The sequence below is a fragment of the Cricetulus griseus genome, assembly GCF_003668045.3.
Source record: "Cricetulus griseus strain 17A/GY chromosome 1 unlocalized genomic scaffold, alternate assembly CriGri-PICRH-1.0 chr1_1, whole genome shotgun sequence".
In the NCBI taxonomy this organism is placed as follows: domain Eukaryota; kingdom Metazoa; phylum Chordata; class Mammalia; order Rodentia; family Cricetidae; genus Cricetulus; species Cricetulus griseus.
In genome coordinates this window covers 132,095,597-132,123,521 of record NW_023276807.1, presented here as the reverse complement: position 1 = coordinate 132,123,521, position 27,925 = coordinate 132,095,597, and the positions used below count along the sequence as shown (strand labels likewise).

Genomic DNA, 27,925 nt, shown 5'->3' with positions numbered 1-27,925 from the left:
GTTGGTCCTTCTGTATATATGTTTCTCTTATTGGTTAATGAATAAAACACTGATTGGCCAATGAGGCAGGGTAATAGGCAGGACTAGGAGAAGAGGAGACTTCTGGGAAAGGTAGGCAGAAAGAGTCATGTAGCTGCTTAAAGAAGAAACAGGTCCGTACATTCTCTGGTAAGCCAAGAACATATGGAAATACTTAGAATTATAGAAATGGGTTAATAATTAAGACAGAGGTGGCCAATAAGAAGCCTTAGTCATCAGCCAACAGTTTCATAATTAATATATGTCTCTGTGTGTTTATTTTGGGGCTCAAGGGTGGCTAAGTAGCTGAAGAAGACCATGGACTCTTGCCTCTACCTCCCAACTGCTTTGATTACAAGCATGCAATAACCACCTTTGTCTTATTGCTTCAGTCTTCAAAATATAAAAAGTTGAATAGATTCAAAGTTTAGCATGACCTGCTTGTTTCTGAAGCACTCTCACTTAAAACTGAATTAAGTATAAGAAATCCTAGCCTAATTCTTAAATTTTAGGGATTTCTGGTATTAAATGCAAATATATAATGATGTGTTTTATGTATTTAGGAATTTCAGCTGTGAAACATTTTAATGAATGAATTATGGCAGTCAGAAGAAGCAAGACATTTTGACCCACTGTTTTTAACCTTTGCCATTGAACCTCTGAAAGATAATTGTGAGGAAAAAAAAATGTGTGTGTGTGTGTGTGTGTGTGTGTGTGTGTGTGTGTGTGTGAGAGAGTGTGTATGTGTGTGTTTCTTTTTTTCTGTCAAAAGTAGCTAGTCTGAGCTGGGTGGTGGTGGTGTATGCCTTTAGTCCCAGCACTCGGGAGGCAGAGGCAGACAGACCTCTAAGAGTTCAAGACCAGCCTGGTCTACAAGAGCTAGTTCCAGGACAGCCTCCAAAGCCACAGAGAAACCCTGTCGTAAAAAAACAAAAGACAAAAACAAACAAACAACCCAAAAGTAGCTAGTCTGCTAAAGGCCAATATTCCATACATTTCTCCCACCTGGTAAAACTTTTCTGCAAATCTTTTACTCTCTACTGTTAAGATAAATCTTTCCGCCAAAAGCCGCCAGAGCCCTACTGCCATGTGGGCGGTCTCCGCCAGCTGTCCGAGTTCTGTCCCGCCGCATGGATAGACAAAATAATACAGAGACATATTAGGTACAAAGCTGCTTAGCCAATGACTAGGATTCTTCATCTGTTAGCTCAGTCTTAATTATCATAAACCTATTTTATAAGACTTATCTTATAGAGGATGCCTTTCGCTGGCACCCTCTCTTGCCGGTGGCTCACATGGCGCCGCTGTAGGAGCAAGGGGAAAAGGGGACACTTCCTGTTTCCTTTGCTTAAATATGAGTCTCCTTGCTATGTCACTTCCTGCCTGGAATATCATTTCTCTACTACATTTCCCAGAATCCCCTTTGACTCCTAGTCCTGTCTAACTTGCTGTCTCATTGGCCAAGCAAGTACTTTATTCAATAATCAATAAGATGAACATACACAGAAGCACTTCCCCCATGATCTCCTCTTTTCTGTCTAAATAAAAAGAAAGATAACTTATATTTTATAATAACTGAAGAAAACTATAACCATAACTATCTGTCTTCAACTCTATCAAAGACCACAGAAGGATAATATATAAACTTTAGAATTGACAGAGACATCTCGATACCTGGACAGTCACCCAAAGTTCCTCTGTAACATTGGGGCATCCATCTTCAGCCTATGGGCCACAGTGTGTCTAGCACACTTCTCCATTTTAACAGGAACCCTTCACTCTACCACCTGGTAAAACATTATTTACACAAAGACTGGGGTACATTCCTGAAGGGACAGCTTCCCTTTTGGCAGCCATAACGGCCGAACACGTGCTTCTATGACCTTGTCCCAGACACTAGAAAGTCAGATGCCTGTCTCGTGACAAGGAACCAATCAGAAGTTAGCTGGTGGCCCTATGCTTTACGACCCTGGGTGTGCTTTATGGACAAGCGCACAGCAATGACGTAGAGAGTATAGCAACCACCCTGGGAGGGCCTATGGGCCATAACAACCAGTTGACCAATCAACACAGGGCAAGCCCTCCAAGCCTGGAGGCATACTAATCGTGAACCTGAGCATACCCCTAGACATTCCCCTTATGCTGTCCTATAAGATCTCTCTAGAGGCCCTAGGAGCTGTCTTTTTCGAGCCATCCGCCATGGCGGGTGGGTGAAAGACCCGAGCTAACATGGGGTTAGCTCGTTAAATTACAATAAAGCCTCATGCAGTTTTCAGCAAGCTCTCGAATCAGCCTGGTGATTGGGGTGACCTCGGTCGTGGTCTGGGACCCCCGGATACCTGAGTTTCCCGGGGGTCTAACAATTCCCAGAACTTGATAGAGCGAAGTGGCTAACTTCACCTTTTTCTTCATTCCATTGCACCATTAAAAAAAAAAAATCATTCTTTTATATTTTATGTGTGTGGGTATTTTGCCTGTGTGTTTGCATACCACATGTGTGCCTGCTGCCTGAGGAGGCCAGAAGAGGAATTTAAGTTACAGATATTTTTGAGTTGCCATTTGGATGCTGGGAACTGAACCTAGGTCCTCTGTAAGAAAAGTCAGTGATCTGAACTGCTGAGCCATCTCTCCAGCTCCCTGCAATGATTTTTTAAAAGTCTGTCAATTGTGAAAGATTCTGAAGCTGTACCCCAGCCAATTCCAGAGGTGTGGATGGGCATAGTCACCACCTGCATTAGAATAAAAGCCAAGTGAACTTCTTGTTTTGCTAAGATAGCTAGCTGTTTATGTCTTGCTGAGTCTTTTTACAAAAAGAAATTGCCTTGCTGTGTGGTTTCAATGAGAATGGCCCCCATAGGCTCATGTATTTGAATGCTTGGTCTCTAGGGACTGGCACTATTCAAAAGGATTACAAGGATTCGTGAGTGTGTCCTTGTAGAAGTAGGTGTGGCCTTGCTGGAGGAAGTGTGCCACTGGGGGTGGGCTTTGAGGTTTCAAAAGCCCATGCTGGGTCTAGTCTTTCTTTTTGTTTGTAGGTCAGGATGTAGTTCTCATCTACTGCACTATGGGTACCTGTCAACATGTTCCCCACAATGATAAAGACTAAGCCTCTGAAACTGTAAGCAAGCCCCCAATTAAATGTTTTATTTTGTAAGAATTGCCTTGGTTATGAAGTGTCTTCACATCAGTAGAACAGTGATTAAGACACTTGACAAGTTACTTTTGTTCATGTGTTGTTCCTTGTGTCACACTGAGATTTTCTTTGTTTCTAACATTCCAAACACCCACTGGCTGTTTGGAATTTGCTTTTGGCTATTGTTCTGCTAGCACTTCAAGCAATTAGCAACTATAGACAGCATGATCTAAAATATAACAACTGAGTATGGCAAGAGGGTTCAGCGGGTTAAGGCACTAGCCTTCAGTTGCCAAGAAAGCCCACCACTCCAGCTGAGGTGTCCTATGCAAGGCAAACCTCACTCTTGATCAACAGGGTATGGTCAGAAGGGCAGATCAGTCACACATTGACAGAAAGTACACTTGGCTTTTATTCTAATTCAGGTGTTGGCTGTGTCTTTTCCCATTGGCAGGGGTCTGACCTTGCAATCATATCTGATTGACAAGTCTGAAGAGTTGGTTCACAGGAAATGAAAGAAGGGGAAAGGGGCTCATTGCTCCAAGGAGAAAAGGCTCACTGCTCCAGGCCTTCAAATTCCTGGAATGCATCAGGAGCCTTTTTTAAACAAAGGTTTTCCTGGTGGAGGAGATGAAAACATTGGCATAGAAGTCAACGTGGAGGAGATTAAAAGATTTGAATTCCTTGTCCTAAACACAGTCTTATAGTATTTGTTGGAGGTAACTCACGTGTAATATTTCTTACACCATCAGACATAATGACCTGAGCTTGATCCCCAAGACCCACACTTGGTAAGGAAGAGAATGGACTCCTGAAAGTTGTCCTGTGTATCTCCACAGGCATGCCAAGGCACTGACACACATGCTCATTCTCTCTCTTACACACACACACACACACACACACACACACACACACACACACACACAATCAGTAAATATAAAAAATGTTACAATTGGATTAGCAATCTTGGAGAATGACCATAGACAACAACATTATTTTTCTTAAGATTTGCTAAGTCAGAGATAACACAAACATCTTACAGTCTGCCTGAACGATTCTGATCCCCTGCGTCCTCAGAGCAGTTAGCCTGTGGTCTGGGATTTATGGTCCTTCTGTTGCTCTCCTGATATCCACCATCTGGTCACCATCAGAGAAGCCAGGTGCAGAGCACATGCTTGCAGCCAGGACAAAGGGCCTTTCAAGAAAATTGACTTAAAGTGTCTAAAAATATGATAACCAGATTGAGTGATAGGGAGGAGGGTGGCGGGTGGTGGCAGCAGTAACAGTAGTGGTGTTCCCTCTCTCTCTCTCTCTCTCTCTCTCTGTGTGTGTGTGTGTGTGTGTGTGTGTGTATGTGTGTGTGCACATGTGTACACATACATGGGAATATCATTATGCATTATGTCTGAATGGTTTGATTCAGATCCTAAAAATGTTTCATGAATGTTCACTTGTTTAAGGCTTGGCTGCCAGCTGAAAGGTTTTTTGATAAATGAATGGACCACACAAGCTCTGATTTAATCAATACATTAATCCATGGAGTTCTTACTGCATGAATTATTAAGTGGGCTCTAGTAAGAAGTGGATTGCTTGGGAAATGCTCTTAATGGGCCCATTTCTGTTCAGTCCCTTCTTCCTATGCATCCTGCCCACCAGGAGGTGAGCCACTTTGCTCTACCATGGTTTCCACCATATTTTGCTCACCATGCATAGACCCAGCAGCAATGGAGTCATAGGACCATGCGCAGAAGCCTCTCAAGCCCAAATAATCTTTCTTCCCTTAAGCCATTTTGCTCAGATATTTTGGCAGAGAAACAGAAAGTGACTAATACAGACCTAGCAGAAATATTACAACAAAGAAAACCATTCAATCTCTCTCTCTCTCTCTCTCTCTCTCTCTCTATATATATATATATATATATATATATATATATATATTTGCTTTGGAGCCTGGAACTCGCTCTGTAGACCAGGCTGGCCTCAAACTCACAGAGATCTGCCTGCCTCTGCCTCCTGAGTGCTAGGATTAAAGGCGTGCACCACCAACGCCCGGCTCAATCAATATTTTTATATGAATATTAGGATTACTGAGTGAACCAAGGTATTATTGCAAAATTAAGGGAAAGAATAGACATTAAGATCTCCAAGGAAGAAGAATTGGAATATAGTATCAAAAAGAGATAAAGGAGAAACTAGAATAGCAGTAACGATGGGGCAGGGCTTGAAGGGAATGTAGCAAGGACAACTAACCGTAAAGACCTTCTGAAAATCATATGGAAACATAATACTGTAGAAACTTCCTAAGATATATATGTATATAAAAGAAGTTTAAATGGAGTTAACATATCAAGGGGTAGGGGACCAATACCTCAGCTAGACGTCATATGCTACCAGGTAAAATCCCCAGCACTTGGAGTGAGTTATATTGCTGAAGACTATGAATACTTACAGAGTATTGAGGAATCTAGCTGGTACTTAACTGGAAACTTCACTACTACCAGCTAGTGTTCACATAATGAACCTTGATGCTGTTCTTAAGGTATATGCTTGTGAATTCTATTCCTATTTCTACTGCTCAGGTCTTTTATTTTTCTCAGTTTTTTATTTGAATTAGTAACAAGATAGTTTTACATGTAAATCCCAGTTCCCTCTCCTTCCCTCCTCCCCTGCCTCCGCCCTCACCACCCTACCTATCCCATAGGCTTTCTGCTCCCCAGGGAGGGTGAGGCCTTCCATATGGGGTCTTCAGAGTCTGTCATATCCTTTGGGATAGGGCCTAGGCCCATCCCCATGTATCTAGGCTCAGGTAGTATCCCTCTATGTGGAATGGGCTCCCAAAGTCCATTCCTATGCTAGGAATAAGTACTGATCCACTACAAGAGGCCCCATAGATTTCCGAGGTTTCCTCATTGACACCCACGTTCATGGGGTCTGGATCAGTCCCATGCTGGTTTCCCAGCTATCAGTCTGGGGACCAAGAACTCTCCCTTGTTCAGGTCAGCTGTTTCTGTGGGTTTCACCAGCCTGGTCTGGACCCCTTTGCTCTTCACTCGTCCTTCTCTGCAACTGGATTCCAGTTCAGTTCAGTGTTTAGCTGTGGGTTTCTGCTTCTACTTCCACCAGCTGCTGGATGAAGGATGGCGTATAAGTTAGTCATCAATCTCTTTATCAGGGGAGGACATTTAAGGTAGCCTCTCCTCTGTTGCTTAGATTGTTAATTGGTGTCTTTGTAGATCTCCAGACATTTCCTTAGTGCCTGATTTCTCTTTAAACCTATAAGGTCTCCCTCTGTTTTGGTATCTCTTATCTTGCTCTCCTCTATTATTCCCCCAACTCAAACTTCCTGTTCCCTTATGTCCTCCTCACCCCTCCTCTTCTCCTCTTCTCATTCTCCTAGCTCCCTCCCCCCTCTTCCCGTGCTCCCAATTTGCTCAGGAGATCTTGTACTTTTCCCCTTCTCTGGGGACCATGCATATCTCTCTTAGAGTCCTCCTTGTTTCCTAGCTTCTCTGGCAGTGTGGATTGTAGGCTGGCAATCCTTTGTTCTATGTCTAAAATCCATATATGATTGAGTATATACCATTTTTATCTATTTGTGACTGTGTTACCTCCCTCAGAATGGTTTCTTCTAGTTCCATCTATTTGCCTTCAAATTTCAAGTACTCCATTGTGTAAATGTACCACATTTTCTTTATCCATTCTTCAGTTGAGGGGGCATCTACTAGGTTGCTTCCAGGTTCTGGCTATTACAAATAATGCTGCTATGAACATAGTTGAACAGATGTCCTTGTATTGTTAGAACCCCGAAAACTCAAGTATTCGGGGTCCCAGGCTACGTTCGTGGTCACCCCAATCACCAGGCGGATTCAAGAGCTTGCTGCAAACTGCACGAGGCTTTATTGTAATTTAACGAGCTAACCCTATGTTAGCTCGGGTCTTTCACCCACCCGCCATGGCGGACGGCTAGAAAAGACGGTTTGAAGCCGCTGCGTACAGATCTTTATAGGGCAGCGTAAGGGGAGTGTCTAGGGGTACGCACAGGCTCACGATTGGTGTGCCTCCAGGCTTGGAGGGCTTGCCCTGTGTTGATTGGTCAACTGGTTGTTATGGCCCATAGGCCCTCCCAGGGTGGTTGCTATGCTCTCTACGTCATTGCTGTGCGCTTGTCCGTAAAGCACACCCAGAGCCATAAAGCATAGCGCCACCAGCTAACTTCTGATTGGTTCCCTGTCACGAGGCAGGCATCTGACTTTCTAGTGTCTAGGTCAAGGTCATGGAAACACGTGTTCGGCCGTTATGGCTCCCAAAAGGGAAGCCGGTTCCTTCAGTATGAATGTGCTTCCTTTGGGTATATGCCTAAGAGAGGAATTGCTGGATCTTGTGGTAGACTGACTCCCTGAAACAATGCTCATGTCTTCAAATCCCCTAAGCAATGATTCCCATGTGTACATCAATCATTGTATCCAATCAGAAAACAAGTCAGTTGGTGCATAGAGCATATTCACAGCATGGCCTTTGTACTGTAGTCCTAACTCCTTACCCACCTGTTGTTCCATACAGCTTAGGAGTGGGCAATGGAGAACAAGGCATAGGCTAAGCAGAAATGAATGGCTATGGGGCTGTAGGGACCGAGCAGGGATACAATGATTGGAAGTATTTGATACATTTTTACTTTAATGGGCCAGACGATTAACAATGGAAATGCTAACTACATGCATTCTCTTAAGTAAAGGCATTCACTTGCTTGTAGGCTTTATTCAGCATGGTTTTCCCTGCCCTTCATTTACATTCTAAAACAACTATTTTCCTTCTCCGGGATTATCCTAAAGAAAGAGTTTATTCTTCAGCAAGGAGAATAGAAATGTGGATTGTGTAATAGTAAACACAGTGTTTATAGACATAACAAGTTACATTCTAACCCCTTGCAGAGACGACAGTAAAGCAGAACCCCAAAATTGTCATAAGCCTTTAGTTTATGCACGTCTCTTGTGGTGTTTACTGTCTTCCAAACACAAGACTCCAACACAGCGCCTGGCATTTCAGTGAGATCAACTATCATTTAATAAGTAAACTAGTGAATGGTGTTCATAACCCTGGATGCCACTGACATTCGTCCTTTTAGTTTTGGTTATCATGCTGTAGGTTTACGTTTATCCTCACACACTGGTAAACATGGAAAATAGCTTCAAATCTGGATGAAGCCAGACCCCCCCTCTGCTTCTTAAGATCATTTACACATCTTCCTTGTTTAGCAGATAAGTTCAAAAGTGCCCTTGTTAGAGGGTGGCTTTACTAGGCAAAGTGACTCAAAATGAAGAAGTCTCACTCAGTTCCGGATACCTTTTTTTTTTTTTTTTTTTTTTAAGTCTGACACAAACGGAAGTGAGTATGAGGTAAATTTCAGGAACTTGAAGTAGAACAGAGATGAAACTCTAAGCAGGAAGCAACATAGTATCAAGCTGCTGGGGATGGAAACACGTTTGTGTCATGTGAGTAGCCATGACAGAAACCGCTTTCCTTAAATTATTTATGGCAATTGTGGTCACATTCATTTTAGTCCTGCCAGAATTTTTCAAGACACCAAAAGGTAAGTAAATCATCTCAATCGAGCCCTCCTTTCTCTAGAGCAAATTGTCAGCTAATGATGACAGAGGAGATCTTTGTGGGTGTACGATGCGTGAGCTGAATGAAGTTCAATGTCTCAAACACCTTTAAGTAAAAATGAGATCCCAATTTTAGTTGACTGCTGTCCAGCACAGGGCCTTAGGACTTGGTTATGGTTACAAACTGAAGATGAAAAGTATTTAAAATCTGTATTTAGATTCCAGGCACAGGACAGAAGATAATACCATTACATGAATTAGTCTTTGAAACGGTTTCCTTCCTTTGGAATAGTAGTACGTCTGTTTTTATATTCTGGAACTATTTACTTAGGAAAATGATGTCTATTTATTTTTATGTGGCCGAATTCATTTGATCACAAGTTGATGCAGATAATTTACTTGTGATTTTGGAAAAATAATTGTAATTTTAGTATTTTCAATATACAATAAAAACATATTGGTAGAAATACAAGCACTTTCTTGTGTGTTTGTGAGCATCCCGAACTGGGCAAAACCCCACTCTGAGAGCCGGTTAAAGAACTGTTACAGGGTTGTTGAAACTTCAGGGAAGAGGAGCAAAGGACAAGTTTAAATCCTGTTTGTGTATCATTAAGAGATTGGAAAACATGTTACTGTGGATGTTTAAGTGATAATTGTGCTCTTTAGCATTTAATAAGAAGAAAAAGAAAACACCATTCTATTACTAAATAGAAACCATATAAACTTATTAAAACTAGAGAAAAACTTATATTTGATAGCTTGCTGCAATGAATATTTATTGTTGCATATATGCAAAGCTAAGTATTCAGATAAAAATACTTTTGCTAATTATATTTGATGACATACTGCAATGATTATTTAATGTTGCATATTAAATGATGCTAAGTAGCCAGATAAAAATATTTTTGCTAAATAAGCACTGTAACTACAATTTTAAAAGTGATTGAATTTAAAATTTTTTCTTTTAGTTTGGTGTTTTATATTACTCAGATTAAGCAAGCATAGTGTATATTTTTGATGCTTATTTTTACTGGCTGAAAAATGTGTCCTAAGGAAAATAGAATAAAGAAAACCTATTTTTAAGATATTTTGGGCCGGAGAATAAAAACACATTTAGTAGCTATCTAAGCTGGGCCTTTTCTGTGTTTATATACCTATTACTTTGAAAAATTAGTTTGAATCTAATGAAAATCAGGTAATTGGCACACACAGTCTACTAAGTTGGTTAGTGCTCTGTGAGAGGTGGAAACTCTAGAAGCTTATCACCAATTGTGGGGAAGAGGAAGATAGGCATTGTGCTTTTGACTTTTAGTTCCTGCTAAAGTGTGACGCCACAAGTCCAGTACAGAGCGAAGATGTTCAGAGAGCAGCCTGGTGGGAGCACTAGTGGGTCTTTGAATCTGTAAACAGAAGGTAGAGTTTTTGCAAAATACACATCAGTTGAACTTCCTGGTCCTGTTAGTGAAGTGTCTATTTTTCACGAGGACACATGTCACTTATGATGTCTGTTCTCTCAGCTGCCACTGTTGCTTTCTGCCTTCCCAAACTGGAAAGAACTACTTCTGTTTCCTGGTCTGAGAACTGCATGGTTCTTCCGATTCCTTAGGATGATGAAATTATTCGGATACTTTGTTTCTAAGGATCCTTACTGCTGAACAGCAAACAAAAATGTTTGCAAACCATTGTCTTCTGATGTCCTTCCATGCTGGAAGCAATTTTGCTCAAAGCCACCATAAACAAAATGTTGATCATTGGGTAAACTGCTTCACACGTGAAAAAGTGTAATATGCTTTATAATGATCTATGTATGGGTCATTAGGATTATTGCTATAACCTAAACAGCTGTAGCCTTATATTGATTAAATTAAGGAGATATGAACATAATTATTTTGTTCCTTAATTTTGTCTGGGATAGTATCTTTCTATGTAGTCTTGACTGTCCTAGAACTCACTGTGTAGACAAGGTTGACCTCGAACTCACAGAGATCCTGCTTTGTCTGGTTCCCAAGTGCTGGTATTAAAGGCATGCACCACCACTCCCGATCATTAGTGTTAGTTTTTAATACCAACCTGAGTTATTTTATGAAATGAATTGAGTGGTCAATCAGCGCATATCATAAAGTAAAGAATTTGGTACAATTATTTACATGATAAGTGAGATTATTTTTGAAGAAGAAAAATGAATCTTGAGATTATCAAGGATAGTCTTAGCCTGGTAGGTACTTGTGTTTTTTCCTTCATATTGTATTGCTATGTTCACTTTAATTTCTAGAATCAATATGATAAAATGACTTAACTTATGAATTGATCACTGATACCCTGTCTTTACCCTGATTTCATGTCAACTCAGAAGGAATCTCAAGGTGGAACAGTATATACATAAGGTTTCATATATTTGATTTCAAAACAATAAACTCTATAAAACCTCAAGTTAAAAATTTAGCACCATATCTACTCATATGTTATCGAGAATGCATGCAAGTATTAGAATAATTATTAGTAGGAATCTTCAATTATTACAATTACATATTGCTGGCTATTTGGTCTAATTTTAAAAAAGGAGAGCTTAAATATTGCTTGCCACTTAACAGGCTGCATTGGCAAGATAACCTATTTTCCAGAATTGTTCTACCCCCCCCCCCTAGTTGGTTTAAAAGGCAGCCAGCACACAGCAGCTGATGAACAGTTTGACCCACTTAAAGCCCATGTAGAGAATGGAGATGCAGTTAGGGATGAGTATATTTTGATTCCAGGTTGCTCTCAACTACATCATTGATGATCTGCTTTTGATGGGTGTAACATTAAAGAGGGAGTCTGGGGGAGGGAACTGAAGAAATGGCTCAATGCTTAAAAGCATTGAGTACTTGGGTTCTATTCTCAGCACCCACATGGAGGCTCACAACAGTCCCAGGGGATCTTACATGGTCTTCTGGACTCCATAGCTACCAAGGATGCACATGGTACACAAACACACATGCATATAAAATTTGAAGTGGATACTTGGTTAATTGTTAGGTTGACCCCAATGATCTTTAATTGATTCTTTCACTTATCCACAGTGTCTTCTGTGTTGGGAAGGAAAGGCTACTTAAAGGAAAGGTAGACTCTTAAGGAGTCTTCAGTCATGAAGAGAACCAGTTGTCAAGCAATTAAGTACAACCCCATAAAGAGTAAAACAGGTTGTAAAAGGGTGTTATGGGAACATTAATGTTGTTTCCAGGCCTATGCTGGGAAGAGGTTTCTTCTGTTTCCAGTTGCCAAGAAAAATAATAACTTGGCGGAGTTCAAATAATCCCCCACTATTCTTCGTGCCTGCAGAGGCACTTTCAAAGAGATGTCATGATTCTTATTGATTTTCAAATAAAATGTTCTCATATCAATATCTCAAAACTTTATAAGAGCTGACACAGCAGGGTATAACAGATTTGCAGAAAGCGGGGCAAGAACATTGCGGATGAAAACACTACTAGTCTAATTGCATCCAGCTGTTTTGATGTTGCTTTGACGAGTCAAACTCATACGAAAAGTTCACTAGCTTTCATTTCTCTTCCATGTTACACTTTCTGGTGGAAATGGTAATATAATGAACAGTAAAACTGAGGAAAACCAAGAATGAAGGACCTCCACTTGTGAATTATAGGACAAACCCTCAGGTCTATAGCATGTCTTGACTATATTTATGACTCTATTATTAAAGGCAGTGTATTGAGGGGGCTGTAATAAATGAAATGTCATCCTTGCTCTCAAAATGGGCACCTAATTTTCTTCTTATTGACACTTTTATAAAAATTGAACCAGCTATACACAGTAAGGTTTAGGACATATGCCTATTTAAAGTTTGACTTGACAAAGGTCTTGTTGTGATGCCCAGGATACTCTCAAACTCTTAGACTCAAATGATTCTCCCACTTCAGCCTGCCAAGTGCTGGGACTACAGGTGTTCACTGTGTGTGTGTGTAGTGTCTGTGGAGGCAAGAGGTCAATGCCAGACATCGTCTCTACAGCTCTGTCCCTTAACTATTTCAGACAGGGCCTGTCACTGAATCTGAGCTTATGAATTGACTTGACAGGTTTTCTAGTAACCTCTAGGGATACTGTTTCCAACCTCCAACCCTAGGGTTACAGATGTGTACTGCAATGCCTGGTTTTTATGAGTGTGTTGAGTGCCCAAAGTCAGGTCCTCCTGCTTGTGTGGAAGGCACTTTAATGACTGAGTCATCTCCCTAGACCTTTGCCTCAAAATTCGTAAGCATTTTAACAAATGTGTGAATTTACATATACCAGATATCAGGTTAAATATTTTTATATATAACTCATTTTTAGCTGATTCAATATTTCAACTTAATGACTGGGAATATAGTTCAGTGGTAGAATATGCGTTTGACATATATGAGGCTCTAGGTTTGATCTTCATTATACATAAGTGCACACACACACACACACACACACACACACACACACACACACAGACACACCCCTCAGCCATGGTGAAGCATTATTCTCAAGACACACTAGTCTGAAAATCTCCATAAAGGACAAAGATCAGGTGCGTAAATTAATTTTGTTCTGACATTACTGAATTTTCTGAATCATTGCAGTTTTAAGATGCTACAAGAGGACATGCTACTATGCATTTTAGGCAACATGTGCTAACAAACATGCTGAAGTCAACTGTGCCCATCATTTCTGAAAAGTTGGCTTTATTGGCTGAGCCATGAAGTTTTGACACCAGCAGCCCTTGCTTGGATGCTTCTAGCCGTCTGTCTCATTATGCATTGGGGCCTGAGTGGCAAATGCTTTCTTGGTATACCTATTTTTGTTGTTTTTGTAGAAAAGCATGACATTTTCTTTAGAAATTATTTTTATTCATACATATAACCACTGTACTTTGCTTATATCTCTTTTCACCCCCCATTCTTGTCCTCTCAATGTCACTTATTCCTCTCATTCACCCTTTAGACTTCTGCCTGACTCACCACAATCTCCTTTGTGTTTTCATGTCCCATACATATACATATTAGAATCTAGAGTCTCTATGATAGAAAATGTGGCGTTTGACCTACTGATTGTGTGTTATTTCTTAACATGATTTCTTCTTTTAAATTAATAAAATTTATTTATTCGGTGTGTTTTTCACATCCTATGTCTTGATCCCATTCATTCCCCATCCCTTTGAGTCTGCCCATCACTCCTGCATCCCCAGGCCCCCGAATAAAGCAGAATTTAAGAGAAAAAATGAAAAAAATAAAAGGAGAAAAAAATTAAAAAAAAAAAGTGGGTGGGGAAGGAATTAAAAGTCTCATCACGGAAGCTGCAGTGAGACTCAACAAGTCACATCATATACCCCTTGATCCATACATCTGTACTTGCAAGTGTTCATTGCAAAGAGTCATTGGTCTGGCTCGAGGCCCCTGGTTTCCACTACACATTTGATGCTGGGTCTCCCTAGGACTCTTTCTAGACATCCCACTCGTGCCCTGTGTTATGAAGATCCTGCAGCTTTGGGGCTGTGTGTCAGGGCTCTTCACATGCTCCGGAAGATCATAGATGGGGTGGGTATTGGGGCAGGCCAAGTCATAACTCTGGGTTTGGGCCTGAGCAGCTGTCGGATTGGTTTGCCAGACGGGAATTGAGGGCAGCTGTCCCATGTTCACCATTTCAAGAGTGGCTCACCCACATCTCCACTAACAGAGTTAGATCTGTTGTGCTGCCATGGCAGAGTGCAGGGCCTGCTCTCCCAAGTGTGGCTGCTGGTGGCGATCGGGAATGGCTCTCCTACTCTTATGACTCTGTAGCTCTCACATCTGCCCAAGGCATTGATGTGTATGTGTGTGTGTGCGTGTGGGGGTGGTTAACATGATTTCTAATCCCATCCATTTCCTTGGGAATGACATAAGTTAATTCTTCTTTACAACTGAAGAGCTCTCTCTCTCTCTCTCCCCTCTCTCCCTTCTTCTCCCTCTCCCCTCTCTCTGTGTGTATCAGGTTTTCTTTACCCATTTTTCTTGTGGGGTATATCTAGACTGGCTATTATGATTAGTGCATCAATAAATATGGATGCACAAATATCTTTGTGGTATGCTGATTAACTCCTTCAGGTATATCTCCAGAACTGGTATAGCTGGGTTATATAGTGCGGTTTTTTGGCTGTGTATGTGTGTTGGTGACGGCAGTAGTGGGACATGTGTGTACCGTGATGCCCATGTGGAGGTCAGAGGACAACTTTGAGAGTCATCCCTCTCCTTCTACTTTGTGTGAGACAGTCTGTCTTGTTTTGACGATGCACAGCTTCCTCCAGAGTAGCTGGCCTATGAGCAGAAGAGGAATTCTGGCTTGACCTCCTATCTTACCAGGAATGCTGGGATTCCAGACAAGTGCCACCATGCCTGGCTTTTACATAGGTTCAAGGAATTTGGACTGAGGTTGTCAGTCTTGTTTTGCAAACACTTTCACCTACCGAGTCATCTCCTAAGCTCTATTTTTAGTTGCTTGAGACACTGCTGTACAAATTTCCCAAGTGGCTGCACAAGTTTACACTCCTACGAGCTGTGCATAAGGATTCCTCTGTCACCACATCCTCCCCAGCATTTGTCACCATTCGTTTTCTTGATGGTGGGTTAGCCATTCTGACTGTGCTGAGGTAGAATCTCGACATAGCTTAGTCTGTATTTCCTGATGGCTGAGGATATTGAACACATGTATTTGTTGGTCATTTGATATTCTTTTTTTTTTTTTTGGAGCTCTCTGTCCAATACATTTATCTGTTTGCTGACTGGATTTTTTTTTTGTGTGTGTAGTTCTTTATATATTCTATATATTTATCCTCATGTCAGCTGTATAGTTGACAACAATTTTCTCCTGTTCTTGTAGACTGTCTGTGTTCATTCTGCTGTGCACAAACAAGCCTTTCCTCTTCATACAATCAGGATGCCCATGTGGCTGGGTTCGAGTAAGTGTCCCTTTTGAGTTATAGACTGTCTATTTTTCCAACATTTTCAGGAGGCAGAAAGGGAGCAAGTTATCTCTCTGGCCTCGTTTTGTAGGGCACAAATCCTACACTTCAGAATTCTATTTTCATGAATTAATTACCCACATAGACTCCACCTCTAAATATCATCATATTGGGACTAGAGTTCAGGATATGAGTTTTAAGCGGATACAGATGGTACATTGTATTGGGTTTATTTAATTTTATGTGATGCTGCTAAATATTTTTCCTGAAGAGATTATATCAGCAATGTTTCTAGTGGCAAAAATACCATTTACTGGGCTTTCATTAAGTATCATGAAGCTACAGGTAGAATGCATATACTCTGATATTAATTCATATGTCTCTTACAAAGTTTACCAACAATTTACTAGCTGAAAAATAACTAATGCATTACAGAAATAACACTCAACCTAGAGTAGCTATCTGGCAAACAATGGGGAAAATGTCTGGCTATGGGGAAATCATTTTGTCTCTGCTTTGGAAGAAGTAAGGAAAAAAACTTTATTGAGAGTTTATGCACAGCTGGCCATAATATGGACATTGAGGTCCATATGTGTGAGGTATAAAAAGTCCAATGCGAGAAGTGAGTTGAAGGCCTTTTGGATCACTGGCACCATTAGATACCCAGCAGAGGCAAATACTAATATTCTGTGGAGGAAAAAATTCTTCAAGCCAGTCCTCATATAACTCCCAAATAAAATACCAAAGAAAATGAGCTATTCACCAAAAAATCATAAAGCACAGGAAGACTCAACAGACAGCAGTCAGATCTTCAAAGAATCGCAATATTAAAATTATGAAATACATATAAAATAAATACTTAGTTGTTTCAGTAGATAAGAGAAGCCATCAAAAATATGAATAATAGAAGACTACACTTGAACCTTTATCTCACACTATATGTGTAACAAACTCAAAGCAGATTAAAAACATTGTAAAAACAACAACAAAAAGCATTGTAACACCCAAGACTGTCAAACTGTTAGAAAAAAAAATCTTGACTTGATTGGTCCCTGCTATGACTTTTAGAAATGTCCTCAAAAGCACAGGGAACAAATATTTTAGGATAGACAAGTGGAATTGCATCAAACTAAAAAAGGAATCTAAACAGTTAACAATCAACACAGCTATGGACTAGAGAACGGTGTGACAGGTGTATTCACCAATTGACCTATCACATTGGAACCATGATTAAGACATAACTTTCCATCTCTCCAAAGCATCCTGTCTTGCTCCATCCCATAAGAGCCCCTCCACCACCACTATTGTGCATTTTTTCTAAATCTCATATAAACGGAATCATGGGGTGCACAGTTGCTTGTGTGGCTTGTTCAGTTTGGCAAAAACACCATTGTGATTCATCCATGTTGTTACTTGTAGTTTCTTCTCTTTGTCACTGAGTGATATTCCATCGTATGTCAGGAGTTCTTTTTAGATTCACTATTTGCTGGAAATGTGGATTGTTTTCAGTTCTTGGCTCTTATAACATTTAGTCGCTACCATAAAACTCATGTGCAGGTGAAATAGAAGCACCCTACCATGTGAATATGTTTTTATTTGTGTGCATAACTTCCTAGGAGTGAAATTTGGGGTCCATATGTTAAGTATATATTTAACTTATAAGAAAATGAAAATCTGTTCCCCAGTGTAGTTGTGCTATTTTGCATTCCTATCAGTAACATATGAAAGTTACACTTCATGGCAGCATTATTTTGAACAGCCGAATATGGAAACAACCCAAATGTTCACTGTCAAAAAGATGGATGAATTATGTAATATATTCATTCATAAGAGACAACAAATTAACTATGGTTATGTAAAACTGATATGACTAAAACATACTAAGAAAAAAATCAAATCACAGAAGAGTACATAGTGCAGTGCTTCCAAAATATGCTGTGGTACAGGGGGCAGTGAGGCTGCTCAAAAGGTGTTAGCAACAACCTGTTTCTTCATTTGAGGATAGTGATACTAATATTTATTTATTTTCATTCTTTTTTTCTTTTTCGAGAAAGGGTTTCTCTGTGTAGCCCTGGCTGTCCTGGAACTCACTCTGTAGATCAGGCTGGCCTAGAACTTAGAAATCTACTTGCCTCTGCCTCCTGGGTGCTGAGATTAAAGGGGTGCACCACTGCTGCTTGCGCCACCACTGTATGGTGTTATTTTCATTCTTTAATGAAAGCATCTTGCATGAAGCATCTCGTACAAATATGCATGTGATACGTTCTTAGAGTAAAATTTAAGGGAGGAAAATACAATTCTTTAGTGTTCCGGTTTGCTTGTCTTTGAAAAGGGGAAAATAATCGTCCTGGACCTTTGTCCAATTCTGTCATGTGTTTTCCTAACTCTATTTAGTATTCTGCATACTTCCTCAGAGAAGGTGTCAACTTGGTATTGAAGTAATTCTGGGATGCATTTGCTTCTCTCAGAGTAGGCAGGTAGACATCTGACTCCAGGATAATTAATGGAGGTAGTTAAGTTCATAAACCCTTGTTTATGGAGAATATACCCCACCCCCCATGACGAAAGTGGTTTGGAAGAATGATTTATTTCTTAAAACTTTATCAAGAAAGTCTGTGTCTTCTATTTATTCCTTTTCCAATAGAAATATTTAAAATTGAGGTTTAAAAGCCTCACGAAGTGACCAGCTGTCCAAATATAAAAGGCATATAATCGATTCTAGGGAGCCCGGCTGGCTGCTTATTGAATAAGGAGACTGCAATATTGATAGCAAAAATTTCTCACTCTCCTTTTCAGGCCATGTCATAGCAATATAAATTCAAGAAGCTGAAAATTTCATGAGATCAAAGTACCAGTGAGCAAGATGGAAAGGTGGCAGGAAATACGTTTTTCATGTGTTTTAGTAACATTGAGAAAACTATAAAGGAGAGCCCTCCATCAGTGGGTACATTCCCGTCTTCCTCCTTTGACATAGTCAATGCAGGCAATATAATGTTACAGTTACAAACTCATTACAATTTTTATTATAAGTATATTACACAAGGTAAACTTTGTGTGAGTGCAATTTGTTTCCTCCAAGAAAAATCTTTGTTAACAATTCAGTTTTGAAATTTCTTCACGGTGGGAAATTACATGTGAATTATGAGAGAAATAGTTTCAAATACAGAGGACTAGGACGTAAGCATCTAATTTATTAAATCATATTAAAAATCACTAGTAATAGAATGCATATGGCATTACTATTAAGATAGAAGCTTCACTTATTGAAAATGTCTTTAATACCAGCCAATAGTTTGGCTTCCTTTAAGTCTGAGCCAAGGCGCTGAATTAAAAGTAATCACTTTAAAAAGTGTAGCAGCTGTTCCATTGTGCTCTCTGTTACTTAGAAACCCTAAACCACATTTTAGAGAGGAGGTAAGAAGCCACAGGAAGGTGGGATTGGCCATGTCAGTTATTCCACATATAAAAAATAGCTGAAGGTGTGTGAATCACTGAAAGATGTGTTACCTATTCCTGAATTGATCATCACTGTTAAATGATCATTCTCAATTACACCACGAGCTTGGATTTGCTTATATTATTGATTAAATCACAGATAAGTCCTACCCCAGGCCAAGGGTGCATTTAAGTTTATTTATATATTTGCTTTTATTTGGTGTGCATTGGTGTCTTGCCTGCATGTGTGTCTATGTGAGAGCGTCAGATCTCCTGGAACTGGAGTTACAGACAGTTGTGAGCTGCCATGTGGGTGCTGGGCCCCTCCACATTTTAATCTGGAACACAGGATTATATTTAAAATTTTGAAATTTTTACTTTATTTTATGTGTATGGATATTTTGCCTTTGGGTAGGTATGTATACCACATGCACTCCTGATGTCCAGTGAGGCCAAAAGAGGGCATCAGGATCCCTGGAACTGGAATTACAGATGGTTGTGAGTCACCATGTGGATGCTGAGAATTGAACCTGAGTCCTTTGGAAGATCAGTCATCTCTTTAAATTAACTCTTAACAACTGAACCACCTCTCCAGCCCCAAATGCCTGCATTTAAACAATACATTGTGGTGAGGAAGTGTGTCCTAACAGAAATGCATGACAGAAAAGAACTGCTCAGCCATGGCTGGGAAAAGACATTCTAAACAGTTCTCAACCTGTGGGTCGTGACCCCTTTGTGGATCCAATGACCCTTTCACAGTGGTCACGTAGGACTATCAGAAGACACAGATGTTTACATTATGATTCATTTACAGTAGCAAAATTACAGTTATGAAGTAGCAATGAAAGTAATTTTACGGTTGGGGGTCACTACAACATGAGGCACTGTATTAAAGGGTCACAGCATTAGGAAGGTGGGAACCGCTACTCTAAAGGCTTTCCTGGGGGCCAAATATAATAGACAATAAGTGCAAATTGTTAGATCCTGCAAGTGCTGCCTCACAAGGCAACAGGGGGCTTACAAATGTGATTAACAATAAGAGATATCCTGAATCACACATCTGGGCATGATACTTAATCACAAATGTCCTGATAAGAAAGAAACTGTGACAACTATTCTTAGTTGTCAAGTTGACTACATCTGAAATAACCAAAACCTAAGCCACTGGGCATACCTAGGAGGGATTTTTTTCTTGATTGAAAAAAAGAAATTAGGAAAAACCCACCCTAAATCTGGATCTTCTAGGGTAGGAAGATCCATCTTAAATCTGGACCATGCCCGTTGGTGGCAGCCTAGATAAAGGTCATTCATAGAAGAAGGAAGCTGGCTCTCTTTGCCTGCTTGCTCTCACTCTCACTGGTAAGTTTATTCCGTCACTGACATTACAGCCTACTTTTGGGGGATTCTGGCATATCCTGAAGAGCAGCTGAGACATTCAACCTTGTGGACTGAATAACTGCTGGATTCTCAAACTCCCCATCAGTAAGCTTTGTTGGATTAGCTGGACCACAGCCTGGGAGCTACTCTAACAAATTGTGTGTGTGTGTGTGTGTGTGTGTGTGTGTGTGTGTGTGTGTATGTATGTATGTATGTATGTATGTATATATGTGTATGATATACACATATATAGTCATTCTATCAGTTCTGTATCTATGTATATATACATTCTACCAGTTTATATGTATGTATAAATGGAAGAATGAAACTTGATCTCACTCTCACTGGCAAGTTTATTCCTTCACTGACATTAGAGGCCTGTGTGTGTGTGTGTGTGTGTGTGTGTGTGTGTGTGTGTGTGCGCACGCGTGCGCGAGCACACACACGCACGTGCGTACATATATCTATCTATCTAGATATAGTCATTCTATCAGTGACATTCTATCAGTTTTGTTTTTCTAGAAAATCCTGACTGACACACAGAGTCAAAGGGAACTTTGACAGAGCTAGGAGAGAAGAAAGCAGGGATACAGAGGAGAAATCACTGTGACTGCAAAGACAATGGTGGGCCATAAGCCAAGGAATGCAGACAGCTGTCAAAAGCTGAGGAATGCAGGCAACTACTAGAAGCTAGAAGAGACTCAGGAAGGCTCTTCTAGAGTCTTCAAAGATTTTAGACTTCAGGATTCTGACTATTGACATTAACATTGAACTTCTGGCCTCCCAAACCAGTTTTCTTGTTTTCAATGGCCAAGGTTGCAGTACTTTGCTCTATTGGACTTAGGAAACAAACACAGAACCACTGTCCAGATTTTGCTATCCTTTCTTCAGCTCCATGAAATTGATTATTTTAAAATGCATAGATTCAGAAAAACTTAAGATTTATCTGTTAAATTTCTTTTTTCAGTGGCTGCAGAGATTGGTTGGTATCCGAGAGTACTTAATGTTCTTGCAGAGGACCCAAGTTCAGTTCCTAGTGCCCATGTCAGACAGTGCTGACTGTTCCAGGGGTTCCTATACATTCTTCTGGCCTCCACGCACACATACATGACATATACAGGCAGACACAGACACACACAGACACACACAGACACACACAGACACACACACACACACACACACACACACACACACACACACACACACGCACGCACGCAGGCACGCACACACACACCCTTAAAAATTTCTCAGAGCAGAGGATTGCTAAACTGTTAGTGTTTCCAGTAACTTTCCTACATGGATATTTGTCCTCTGGAAATCAACAAGTTGAAAAACAAAATGTTTCAGTGGAGTAGATATTAATTCATGTAAGAACAAAACATCATCACAGACAGGTCATCATCTGCCTGAACAATGAAAAGCTTACTTTGTGTTTATTTAAAGATCAAAGCCTGGAAATCCACAGCTAAAGAGAGCTTTTTTGCTTATGTTTTTGTTTTGTTTTGTTTTTTTTTTCTTTGCAGAAAGAACACAAGAGCTTGCCTGCCGGGAAGTATGTTTACTTCCCAACCTCACGAATCTTCTTCCCTCCTTCAATTTTTCTTCTGTGGCTTTTCTGCAACCAGCAGAGGAAACACAGACCGTTATGGGACTCTTTCCAAATCACTCCAGTTTCCAAAGCTTCAGTAAGATTTGCCAAGGCATCACAAGTGGATTTCCGATGTGCTCCTTGTGTTTGGTTTGTGAATCCAAAGGAGACGTGGATCTCATTTCTCAGGAACAAACACCGAAAGGTAAACACAAAAGAATAGAGTAACATTTGCCAAGCCTAAATTAAGTCATTCTGAAAAAAAGCATCCCAGGGCTGGAGAGCTAGCACAGTTGGTAAAGAACTTATTGCCCTACCATGCAAAGATCTGGGTTTGAACACCAGAACCCACAGAAAAAGTAGGCACAAGGCTGGGCAGTGGTGGCACACCCCGGACGCAGAGGCAGACACAGGCAGATCTCTGTGAGTTTGAGGCTAGCCTGGTCTACCCAGTGAGTTCCAGGACAGCCAGGGATACACAGAAAAACCCTGTCTCCAAAACCCAAAAACAAAACAAAACAACAACAACAACAAAAGTCGTCACAGAGGCTGGAGGCTGGAGAGAGCTCAGCAATTGAGGCTTTTCAGAGGACCAGCATCCACATGGAACATCTTGCAAATACCTATAACTCTGGGGGATCTGATACACTCTTCTGGCTTCTGAGGCACTGCACTTATGTGTACATATGTGCAAGAGATGCATAATAAATATTAAAGTAATATTAAAGAAAAATAAAGAAAACACTGGCATGCTGGAGATCCTGCTTCTAATCCCAGAGATGCTGAGGAAGAAGGCAGAGACAGGCAGATCTCTTGAAGCTCACTGGCCAGACAGCCGAGGGTACTTGGTGAAGTTCTAGGTCAAAGAAAGACCCTGCCTCAGACAGAAGGCAAAAGGCACCTGAGGGAACAACACCCAAGGTTGTCTTCTGACTTCATAACCATGTGCATGCCTGAATATACTGTGCCCCACGCCCCATGCAAGCATTCTGTTTTAGCATCAAGTGGCACTGGAACACTCAGTGATTTGACTTTTGATGAGAGATTTCACAGGGCTTTGTGATGTTGATCAATTTTACTTTAATTTATTGAAGACAAAATACTTGTTCATAAAATCTGTCAGAATGCCAGTGTAATTCATATGTACTTGCTAGCTAAAATGTTAGCTGGATGTTCTTTTCAAAGGTAGTGATTATTTAAAAAGCAATTCTAAGTAAGTACTTAGCGTTCACCCACTCACTGAGTATGAGTTGTCATTTTGTCTGGTTCTTCAGTGGCCCTCTTGAGGGCAATGTCTTTGTCTTTGTTTACTATCATATTCCTCCTTTCAGCATCATTACCGATGTAAATCATAATAGATACTCAATAAATATTTGTTGAGTGAAGGAAGAAACAAACAAAAGAATATCTATATATTCCCTGCAGTGCCTAATGGAGCATTGAATGTCATCATGGCTTCCACTACTAAACTGATGTAAACCTAGTTATGTGGGAAGAGGGAACCTCAACTAAATAATGGCTCAGATCAGAATGGCCTGTGGTCGAATCTGTGTGCCACCGTGGGTGGTATAGTCCCTATTTGGGTAACTGAGCAAGCCAGGGGTCCCCAGCCAGTAAGCAATATTCCTCCATGGTCTCTGCTTCAGTGTTTGCCTCCAGGTCCTGGCTTTGAGCTCCAGCCTTGGCTTCCTCCAGTGACAGACTGTAAGTTAAGTAAACCCAAGTGTAACTGGAGGTTTTTGTTGTTGTTGTTCCGCCAGGTCCTGATGCCCTTTCAGTCCCAAATAAGCAAACAGATGCTATATTAATCATAAAACTGTTGGTCACTGGCTAGGGCTTCTTATTGGCTAGCTCTGTGCTAATTATTTTTGGTTGTGAGCCTAGCCTTTAATGGTGCAGCCATCTCTCTAGCCTGCTCTGTGTTAATTAATAACCCATTTCTATTAATCATATATTTCCATGTGGTCTTGACTTACCAGAGAATGCCTGGGCTTGTTATTCCTTTGTGGTCTACATGGCATCTCTTCTCATTGTGCCTTTCCCCACCTCCCTCTTCCAGAATTCTCCTCGGTCTCCTAGTCCTGCCTTTCTTCCTGCCTCTATTGGCCAAACTGTTTTATTCATCGACCAATAAGAGAAACACTTATACAGAAGGACATCCCCCATCACCTAAGTTGTTTTTGGTCATAGAGTTTAATCACAACAATAGAAAACAAAAAGAACAAGTATATATGATATATGATATAGTTAATTGAACTGAATCAACCTGATCACCGAGAAATAAGCAATTTATTCACAATTGTAAAACATGCTGGTGGCTTCAAACATCACTATCAGATCACCACCATTGTCGTCATCATCATCATCTCCTGTTCACCGAAGAGCTCCTGTGTCACTAGTTACAGAACTTTTTTTCATTCTTTAAGAATAGTAATAACATTTCCTGGCCTTGGCTTTGGGCAAAATTTGTATTTCTGTAGTCTTATAATCATCCTAAGATTCTGCCCTGAATTTACAGAAAACAAGTTGGGTCAGTACCTCTTCAATGATGGAAGAATAGCAAGCATTTTAAAAGCAGGTGGCTGGTAGACATCACTACTCTGCTGCCTCAAACATAAGTGAGCAGGGCTTTGAAATGTGTCACAGTCATTCTGACTGTGTAACAAATCAGCCCGTGGAGAGTGGCTTGGAATGCAGTAACCCCCTTTTCCTTTCTCTCTTCTTTTCCTTTCCCTTCCTCTTTGTCTGCCTTTCTTCATCTTTGTTTTCCCTCCCCTCTCCTGGCCCCCCCTCTCCCTCCTTTCCTCAAGTTCCTTCTGGATCAGAAATTCAGGATGGGTAACAGATAGACTTTTCAGGCTTGGGGCAGTTCATACTGTTGCAGTTAGTGAGTAGATGCAACAACCCAGGGGAACCAGGGCAGCTGGGGACAGCTGAGGTCTCTCTTTTCACACAGTCACCTGGGAAGAATGATCTTTTCCTTTTTTAAAAAAATATTTATTTATTTTTATTTTTTGTGTGTAAGAGCTTTGCTTTTATCTGTGTACCATGTGCATGTAATGCCCACCAAGACAAGAAGAGGGCATTGGATCTCCTGGGACTTGAGTTACAGAGGGAGTGAGCAATCATGTAGGTGCTGGGAATTGAACCTGGGTCCTCTGGAAGAGCAGTAAGTGCTCTTAACTGCTGAGCTATCTCTCCAGACTCCATTTTTCCTTTATGCATTTGTCTTAGGGGACATTCAGGTGGTTTCCCTATTTTAGTTATTGTGGCCGTGGGAATGCAAATATGTCTTCATGATCCCAATTTCAGGTCTTTTGGATACATGCCAGATAGTGAGCTTGCTGGAGTGAACGGTGTTTACATTGTTCTCTTTTGGAGGAACTTATTTACTATTTCCCATATCTGACTGTGGTGCTAACTTGTGTTTCTATGGTGATGAGTGATGCTGAACATGTTTCCATATACCCATTGGACATCTGTATATCTTTTATGGATGTAGACCTTTTAACAGATATAACTATCTGTTCAAGTCCTTTGCACATGTTTGTTTGTTTAGACACATGGTTTTCTTATGTTAATAATGGTGGGCTTGAACTTCTGGTATCCAGTCCTCCCGAGTAGCTGAGACAGCAGGCATTACCACTGTACCTGACATCTGCCCATTTTAAAACTGGTTGTCTGTTTTTCTCATTGTTGCTCCTTCCTTGACAGGAATTCCTTACATATCCTGGATATTAACTTTTCTCAGTTCTAGTCTGTGAATATTTTCTCCCATTCTTCAGACTGCCTTTTCACCCTGTTGATTGTTTCTTTTATACTGCCTTTCTGTTAGCATTCATCTAGGACTTCCTTGCAGCAAGGTAGCCAGAAATTGGCTTTTCATAGTGATTTGAGACTCTGGTCTTTTCATTCCAAAGGACAAAGTGGAATTGTGCCACTTTTTCCTGCTTGGTCATGTAATGTTATTTCTTCCACATTTGACTATGTTAAAATTGGGTCTGTGGTCTTGAGAAAATGACCACACAATCCAAAGTATTTCAGGAAGGCAAAAAGATTTGCTTCTGCGGAGTGGCGTGTAGCCAGCCATAAGCAAGCAAGCAAGCATGCCCTGCAGGTATCCCACTGGACTTTTATTTCTAACTCAAAGGGTCCTGGGCCTCACTCTGAGTGGCCAGAACTCAGCCTCACATTGTTATGCTTCTGGCTAATGTAGGCGATGCAGTTGATAAACGGAGAACAGGATGCAACACAGAGCACATGCTTTGATCTTAAAAAACTGCTGACTGGGGACAGATTTTTGGCAGGTGGTGTCTTTACAAAGTTCTTTAAAGACACAGCTAACTGTGTCTCATTTAAACCTTTTATACAAAAGACAATGTGTTTGGTTTACATCCCCACAACTTAGAAGCCAATGTAACTCTCCAGGACACTATGGGGAGGGAATTAAGTTCCCCCTATTTGGGGGAGGTTGGTAAAGTTTTGGGATAACTGAATTGTGTCCTCTCGAATTTTAATGTGTTGAAGTATTAGCCATCAACACCTAAGAATGAGATGTTGTGTGGAATAAGATCACGATAGAGATAATGTTGTTAAGATGAGGTCACCAGCCTGGAACCTGATCTAGTGTGACTGATGTCCTTGTAAAAAGGAGACATGGGGGTTAGCTGGCACTCATCCTTTAAGTACTTGGCAGGCAAGTGTGAGGATCCAAGTTAGATCCCCAGAACCAGAGAGAAAAGTTGTGTGTGTGAGACACACCCCTGTAATCCCAGCAATGTCAGGTGGAGAGAGGATCCCTGGGTATGATGGCCAGCCAGTTTAGCCAATCAGCAAGCCCCAGGTTCCAATGAGAAACAATGTCTCATCAGAACAAAGTTTCTACAGAAGAACATGGTTGGCTTCTCCTTCTACATGTGCAAGCACACATGCACTCCTGACCACACATACCAGTTTACCTGTGCACGCACCATGCAGATATGTGGAGACAGAGAAACACACACAGGGAAAGTACCACATGAAGATGAAGGAAGAGAACAAGGTTGTGCTTCTGTGAGCCAATGAAAGCCAGGGATTGCTAGCAGTCACCAGAAGAGAGGAACAAAAGTAGATCATTCTCCACAATCCTGCAGGGTCCAAGCCTGCCAGCACTTTCGTCTTTTACTTCCAGCCTTTAGAACTAGGAGATAGAGACAGGGGCTGGAAAGATGGCTCAGCAGGTAAGAGCACCAGCTACTCTTCCAGAGGATGGAGATTCAATTCCCAGCACCCACACTGATGCTCAACCAATTGCAACTCCAGACCCAGGGGATCCAATGCCGCCTTCTAGCTTCCATGGGCACCAGGTGCACTATACATCACACACACACACACACACACACACACACACACACACACACACACACACACGTAAAAACATCCATGCACATAAAAATTTTTAAAAAGAAAAAGAAGTATGAGAAAATTTAGTTACTCAGTTTATATACTTTGTTGTATTTCTAGAAAGCTTGGGCAATGTGGAATGGAAAACATTGTGAACATTTTAAAAAATTTGATCTGTCCCACAAATCTGTGTGTTCTCTGAAAGGTTACAATACTATTTTACCCCGATGGTTTTCATGATTTAAAAATTCACCTTGATAATTATTTGCAATGCCCATAGCTTCATTTTTTTATTTTATAGAAAAGAATAGATTTAGGGCTTTGCTTGGTTATAACTTTTCTTGAGACAGGGTCTTACTGTGTACCTCTGTGAGGCCTGGTACTGACGATGTAACATTCACTGTCCTCAAAGCTGTAACAGTCCTACCTCAGCATCC

General features: G+C 40.7%; 1 protein-coding gene across 1 annotated transcript in view; it reads left to right on the top strand.

Moving 5' to 3' along the window:
- Positions 1-27,925, top strand: part of Tmem156 (transmembrane protein 156) — a 60,480-nt gene that overhangs the window by 14,611 nt on the left and 17,944 nt on the right. Inside the window, exon 3 of the mRNA XM_035453037.1 lies at positions 22,042-22,311. Coding sequence (XP_035308928.1) covers positions 22,042-22,311 — 270 coding nt within the window. The remainder of the gene's footprint in view (positions 1-22,041; positions 22,312-27,925) is intronic.